This window comes from Sinocyclocheilus rhinocerous, unplaced genomic scaffold, assembly GCF_001515625.1.
Source record: "Sinocyclocheilus rhinocerous isolate Xijiao unplaced genomic scaffold, SAMN03320098_v1.1 scaffold1148, whole genome shotgun sequence".
NCBI classification, from domain to species: Eukaryota; Metazoa; Chordata; class Actinopteri; order Cypriniformes; family Cyprinidae; genus Sinocyclocheilus; species Sinocyclocheilus rhinocerous.
Genome location: NW_015664019.1, coordinates 280,773 through 288,440, shown reverse-complemented (window position 1 = coordinate 288,440; position 7,668 = coordinate 280,773). Strand labels below are relative to the sequence as shown.

The following is a 7,668-nucleotide window of genomic DNA, read 5'->3' as shown; positions in this document are numbered from 1 at the left end:
CAAGCATTTTGACCCATACAGTGTATTTTTGGCTCTTGCTACAAATATACCCGTGCTACTTATGACTGGTTTTGTGCTCCAGGGTCACATATAAACAAACAGTGATGTACATGTTAGTCAGACTCTTCCTGTGCAAGTCAGTCATTCTTGTTCAGTATATAGTCAAAACTCTGATTAAGCAACTTTTATACTAGAAGATGCTAACAAAATGAGTCACATTTAAAGCTACTTAAAATGCACTTTTTTGTTACTGTCATAAAAAAATCAGAATGCTATTCATGTGAGAACATTTTTGAGGGATTCGTAAAACAAACTGGTTCATTCGATATTTAATTGGGTAGAGTTATTTTACCATCATTGAGAAACTGTTATAGGTTTTATTAATGTATTTTAATATGTTTTTATTTGACATTTTCCATTTTCATTTAGATTTTTGTCAAAGTTTGAATAATTTTGTTGTGTTTTTGTCTATTTTATCACTAGTTCCTCGAACTAAAAATTCAAATGAACCAATTCAACACATATATAACAAAAAGAAGAAATTATTTACACTCACAGTCTTGGGCGGCAAGCGGAAAGTCCAGGCTCTGTGAATCTAGTTTTTTGGGAACACTAGGTTTACTCTTGGAATTGCTGTCACACATATTCCTTAAGGTTTCTGCTTTCCCAGCATGCTCTTCTGAGACTTCTGTCACTGTATTAGACTCTAAACTGTACCGTTTGGTTTCATCCTTGATTTTGGAAACCTCCGAGCGATATTTCAGTGACAGAGAGGTTGTGCGGAGCTGCACCCCAAAAGCACTCTTCCTGTCTTCAGGTTCCTCCAGTTTCTCTGTTTCTACATGTTCTGCAGCGCTGTCTGCCTTCCTAAGATTGGTTCCTGTTGTTGGTTTGGACATAATAGGTGGTGGTACTTCTCTACGAAAACTGCTTTTTCTCTCTTGCGTTTGATGGAGGAGATTCTGGAGCTCTGTTGGTTTTGTTTCTCTCACTTCATCGTTCTGCGACTCTGGATTGGGTTTGATGGGTTGGGTCTTGATTCCTGGAGAATCTTTCAAATGACCCTCATTCTGCTTTGTCTCACTGGTTGTTCTGGAGCGATACTTTGCAGATGCAATTAAAAACTGAACTGATCCAGTGTTAGGTGCAATTTCGACTTCAGCTTCCCAAGGTTTCGTTGAGGCCTCCTCAGCTCCTTTTGGAGACGGAGGGCTCCTTATTTCCATTTTGTGCTTTTTTAAGCGAGGCAGAGGTACAGGATGCGGTCTAAATGTTGCTTCCTCTTGGATGCTTTCCTTTTTCTCTGTGTCAGACACATGATTCTCACTTGTCTGAATCTGGATATCATTTCTATCATGTGTCTGGATAGGTGAATGGGCTCTCAATGACTCTATTTCTCTTGATGCTGCTGTAGATTCTGGAAGTCCTGAAAGTGACAGTGGACCTGAGGAGATCAAGCTAAAGGACATAGGCTGCAAATAAAGAGGGTTTGTGGTGACTTTCCCCTCAGTTTCAATAGACTCTTCTGACTTCAGGATTTCAACACCCAGAGATGGGAAATTGATTTCAGTTCTGTTAGGGCTCTCCTCCTGGTCCTGTGCAGACTTTTCCGGAATTGTCTCTGTAGGTTCTGGAGTGGTGGGTTTATCTGTTAGCTCCAAATTCGGAGAGGAGTACAAGTAATGGTTTACTGTCTCAGTGGACGTCATGGTTTCATCTTCTTCTTCAGACAGAACATTATCCAAATCACTGATGCTTTCTGAACGATGCCTGGGAGAAAGAGATACCTGGGAAAGAGAGATCAAACTATGTTCAAATATGTTGTTTAAAATTAGTGGTAACACTTTATTTTAAGGACCAATTCTCACTATTAACTACCATGCATATAACATGTAAATAATTAGAAAACGAGCAATTCTAGTGTACACAGCATCATCAATTACAATGAGAGTGATCTTATTTTTTCATTTACACGTTCAGTGTAAATGTTGTGTCACATGACTTTAATTTAAACTAATTTATGCTCTTTAAAATCTGATTATACATACAGCTTCATGTGAAGGCGATATGCATTTTATAACCTTCATCATCTTACCGTTGGCACTCGTTTTCCTCTTGTACTGGCTCGTTGGTTCCTTGGTTTGACTGACATGATCATGTGTCTGGATAGGTGAATGGGCTCTCAATGACTCTATTTCTCTTGATGCTGCTGTAGATTCTGGAAGTCCTGAAAGTGACAGTGGACCTGAGGAGATCAAGCTAAAGGACATAGGCTGCAAATAAAGAGGGTTTGTGGTGACTTTCCCCTCAGTTTCAATAGACTCTTCTGACTTCAGGATTTCAACACCCAGAGATGGGAAATTGATTTCAGTTCTGTTAGGGCTCTCCTCCTGGTCCTGTGCAGACTTTTCCGGAATTGTCTCTGTAGGTTCTGGAGTGGTGGGTTTATCTGTTAGCTCCAAATTCGGAGAGGAGTACAAGTAATGGTTTACTGTCTCAGTGGACGTCATGGTTTCATCTTCTTCTTCAGACAGAACATTATCCAAATCACTGATGCTTTCTGAACGATGCCTGGGAGAAAGAGATACCTGGGAAAGAGAGATCAAACTATGTTCAAATATGTTGTTTAAAATTAGTGGTAACACTTTATTTTAAGGACCAATTCTCACTATTAACTACCATGCATATAACATGTAAATAATTAGAAAACGAGCAATTCTAGTGTACACAGCATCATCAATTACAATGAGAGTGATCTTATTTTTTAAATGTTGTGTCACATGACTTTAATTTAAACTAATTTATGCTCTTTAAAATCTGATTATACATACAGCTTCATGTGAAGGCGATATGCATTTTATAACCTTCATCATCTTACCGTTGGCACTCGTTTTCCTCTTGTACTGGCTCGTTGGTTCCTTGGTTTGACTGACATGCGGTGACGGGCAGCTGAGTTATCCAACCTGGACATGAAACCTGCAGGGCTACTGAAGTCAGCTCCTGCAGTGGGCCTGGTCGAGGCTGAGGCGAGAGAGATGATTGGCTCAGGGGACAGTTTGGAGACTGGAGATAGAGGTCTTGATGATGGCTGGAAAGGATCACCCTGGATGAGACCATATTTGTTGTGTTGAATTTGCAAAAGATTGTTTTGAATGTTGTGCTATGTGATGACTATTATGACACGCGAATATTACCTGCTCCTCTTCTTCGCTTCCTGTTCCTGCTAAGCTCAGAGAGCTCAGATGTTTCTGGGATTCGGGATACTGTAAGAAAAATGGCGTTCGGATTCCATTCATTTAAGATAATGTCACAGGGAAAGTACTAGATAGTGTATGTACTACATGTTTTACCTCACCTAAAGTCATATCTCTGATATTCATTTACCTTGTAAACTGCTCCATGCATGACTCGCTCATGGAAGGACATCTCCGGTGGGCTGCAAGGTAAACCATCGTCCTCTGAAGTGGTTCCTGAGTCCTCTATGCGTTTACCAGGAATCAGCATTGGAGGAGGACCTAGATGTAAGTTCTGCTGCTGTAGTTTCAACTGCCGAAACAAAACATGACCCGCATGCAGTTTAATAAACCCCCTCCACTGATGGAGCATAATAAGAGTAGCTCAAATAATCTGAAGCCTTTCGAACAAAAAGATTTGCAAGCTTTTGGTCTCTTCACAAAGAACATTTCCTTACTTGTAACGCCTTAATTTTGCCATGAACGTTTTCTTGTGAAAGGACCCGGGTTGGTTCTGTGGACGGGGTCTGGTCTGTAATGAAGATGCTGTCATGGGAAAGCGCCCTGGAGCTCAGACCCTGCGGGAACCTGCGGATTCGATAGGTTTGTTTTATTAGATGCCCTCATGGCTTATTACTTAAACTGATGCGAACTTACGAAAACTCGTCTTCAGAGTCGTAGCCTTCTCTTCTGCCCTCTGGAGCCGTGATGTCACTAGCAGACTGGCTTTGCTTAATCAGCCCTTCGCTTTCCTTTTTCTTCAGTTTCCCAAAGAGACGTGTCTTCAGCTGCTTAAAACGTGATTTCTTCCTTCCTGTCGAAGACACCAGAAATCAGCATGATTGGTTTGAATGGATCTCCGGAAATAGAGATTAAAGATGTCATGAGAAGGTCTGTTTGTGAAGTACAGTCAGATTTGGTTCTGTCTGATGTAATTTACCGCATTTGTGTTACTTGTGAGTTGTATTATTAATTATTCATTTAGTATTGGTGTCTTATATCATATGGGTGCTGTGTTACATTTAACCACAGGAGTTAACGGAGTTTCAGACAGTTGTTTAATGTCATGTAAAAAAAATAAAAATAACTTAATCACAATGAAATCACAATAGAATAGAATGTCCAACAGCATGTTCACAAACCTGTGAGTTCCTCTCCATTTTTGTCCATTTCTCCAGAGCTGGATTCCATGTTTTTATCTGCTGATATACAGTAGATAAGAAAATAGCATATTATCATCAAAATAGACACTTAAAAAAGAAAGAAAGAAAAAAAATATATAAATCTCAGTGTGTGCAGACTGAACTAATGGCATTAAAAACCAGACTTCATCCAGAAGCTTGCTCCTTCGGGTGGAAGAGTGTCTGCTGAATGTCTTTGGTTTATAGCAGTAAAGATCAGATGATCACAGTTAACTGATACACTCTGTTTGCACTTTAGTACATCATTTCCTGTGTTCAAAGGTGATAAACCCTGTTCTAAGCATTTGTTAGATTCTTCTGCGATGTCCTTATAAGGAAAGAGCTGATTTGCTCCTGTTTTCAGTTTAAAGGTCCTTTATAAGGAGACAAGTGCTGAATTCAGAAAAGAATCCTACCATACTACTCTTAAAATTAATATGCTAGTTGCTATATATGCTAGTTATATATATATATACATATATATACTGCCATTCAAAAGTTTGGGATCAGTAAGACTTCTGAGTTTTTTTAAAGAAGTCTCTTATGCTCATCAAGGCTGCATTTATTTGATCAAACATACAGAAAAATATAAAATTGATATAATATTGTGTATTATTGCAATTTAAAATAATTAATATAGTAATTATAGTAAATTAATATACTTTAAAATATAATTTATTCCTGTGATGCAAAAGCTGAATTTTCAGCATCATTACTCCAGTCTTCAGTGTCACATGATCCTTCAGAAATCATTCTAATATGCTGATTTGTTATCAATAAATAAAAAGTTATAAAGAACAGCATTTATTCAAAACAGAAATCTTGTGTTATAATATACACAACTGTTCGAAAATTTGGTGTCAATATTTTTTTCCTTTCTTTTTTTGAAAGAAATTAACACTTTTATTTAGCAAGTATGTAAACAAAGTGCTAAAAAGTGATAGTAAAGACTTATATTGTTAGAAAACATTTCTATTTTGGATAAATGCTGTTCTTTATAAGTTTTTATTCATCAAAGAATCAAAGAAAAAAGTATCACAGGTTCCGAAACAATATTAAGCAGCACAACTGTTTCCAATACTGATAATAAATCAGCATATTAGAATGATTGCTAAAGGATCATGTGAATTACATCTTAAAGTATATTAAAATAGAAAATTGTTATTTTAAATTGCAATAATTTATTGGAATTTTTGATCAAATAAATGCAGCCTTGGTGAGCATAAGAGATCCCACATGAAAAAATACTATAGTAATTTATAGCAAATACTATAGTGTTTTCAAACCATACTATAGTAAAGTGTATTATACTGTATATATTATAGAATTTACAACACATTGTTAATGAATGCTACAGCATTATACAGTAGTATTAACATAGTAGTATAATACAATAGTATTAACTATAGTGAACTGATAAACTGTAATAAATACTGTAGTATACTTTAGTTTTTACTACAGTAAACTGTAGTGTATTGTAGTATAATATACCCTATAGTTGTAGACAACTTAGTACAGTATTGGGTAAAGTAATTTGTTTATATTAGTTGTTATATTACCACAGCAACTATAGAATTACCACAACATATTAATTCAAGTATTTTACGACAGTATGGTTCAAAAACACTACAGTATTTACTCTAAATTACTATAGTATTTTTCATTCTTTAAAAAAAACATTAAAAACTTACGTTTGAATGGCAGCGTATAGCCTAGTGAATAGCCTAGCTGTAAATGTATACTACTAGTATTGTGTGCTACTACGTCACATTACCCAAACTATTGCTTACAAGATTGATGACGTAGATGAAAAGAGAGTCATGTGCTGATCTCTTTTCTTTTATATTGGCAAACATGAAGACGCACAGCATCTGCTTTCATCCTGTTGGGTTTGTCTTTCTTGCAAACCACAGATTGTGCAAACGTCTCCTGTGTCTTTTTATTGGCTTTGTGTTGTGATATAATCAGTGGCCTCTTGTAATACAAATAACTTTTAAGAGCAGAGAATAGGTAGTTCACTCGGGCACCAGTTGCCTAGAGATGCACAAGGGTGACGCGATTTTTAGTGAATATTAGATTGTGTCTACCTGCAACCAGGGAAACCGAGCCCTGGTCCAAGCTCTTAGAATTCATTAACCACACGCACATGCCCTCAGTTCTCAGATTTATTCTTCAGAGTGTTTGTAAAACAGCAACCTTAACATTTACTGTTGGTTTAGTTCATTACACTCCCAGTATCTCATCCACAGATTAGACCAATAAACGAAACCATGCTAGCTAAGTACTGTAGCTCTGTGCGTTTGCTAGCATTGCTATGCAGAAGGTAAGTCATTTTCAGTGGTTTTAACACATTGCTAAAGTGTTCATGGTTAGTTACTCTGGGTGTGTGCTGTTACGCCAAATTTTTATAGAATTTAATACCCTAATCCCAAGGAGGAGGAATAATAATAGTGATGCTAACAATGCTAATAAAAACAAACATCCGTTTGTTGTCTTTTTCATGGCTGTAACTTTATCCTGATGTGCGTGTGTCTAAAACCATATAATGAGGTGGTTCTATAAAAAACTTAAGCAATCAATTCCAACAATGTTTTATGTACATGACCGTGCATGACATGAACATTAGCATACACACACACACCTGCTATTACTGTCCTCGCTCCTTAACCAAACAATCTAATGACAGAAATACCAATAATCCCTGTTGTTCTTGCTGTCTAATATCATAGTCATAAAGCCATGTGGCTCTGAGCATGCAGAGGATGACAAAAGTGCTGTACCTTCATGTTACGCACTAGTGGTCAGGATTAGAATCAGCACAATGCTAGACAATAGACTCTTGTTTAACTAAAAGATCAATATTATGTAATAGTAGAGGAAGGCTTAGGGCATCAAGGGCCAGTTTTCTAAGTCATCTTCCTGCAGGTCATACTTATAAATATCAATGTGTTTTGCATATTAAGAGCAAAAAATATGGATGTATTGGCTGCTGAGTAATGGCTTTTGAAAATTCAGCTTTGTTAACGCAGGAATACATAATTTTTTTAACATATTTTTTAAGAAGAAAACTATTTAAAATTTTAATAATACTTCACAATATTACTGTTTTTACTGTTTATATATATATATATATATATATATATAAATAGTGCAGTTGTGTATTTACTGGGCTCTGAAGTCTTAAAGGGGTCATATGATGCAATTTAAATTTTTCCTTTCTCTTTGGAGTGTTACAAGCTCTTGGTGCATAAAGA

The 7,668-nt window shown here is 36.6% G+C and overlaps 1 protein-coding gene across 1 annotated transcript in view; it reads right to left on the bottom strand.

Moving 5' to 3' along the window:
• Window positions 1-7,668, bottom strand: part of cracdlb (cracd like b) — a 15,099-nt gene that overhangs the window by 3,043 nt on the left and 4,388 nt on the right. The window contains exons 3-9 of the mRNA XM_016539854.1: window positions 4,376-4,435; window positions 3,891-4,047; window positions 3,692-3,821; window positions 3,385-3,546; window positions 3,195-3,263; window positions 2,879-3,103; window positions 557-1,787 (exon numbers count right to left, since the gene is read on the bottom strand). Of these exons, the coding sequence (XP_016395340.1) occupies window positions 557-1,787; window positions 2,879-3,103; window positions 3,195-3,263; window positions 3,385-3,546; window positions 3,692-3,821; window positions 3,891-4,047; window positions 4,376-4,424 (2,023 nt within the window). The 5' untranslated portion in view covers window positions 4,425-4,435. The remainder of the gene's footprint in view (window positions 1-556; window positions 1,788-2,878; window positions 3,104-3,194; window positions 3,264-3,384; window positions 3,547-3,691; window positions 3,822-3,890; window positions 4,048-4,375; window positions 4,436-7,668) is intronic.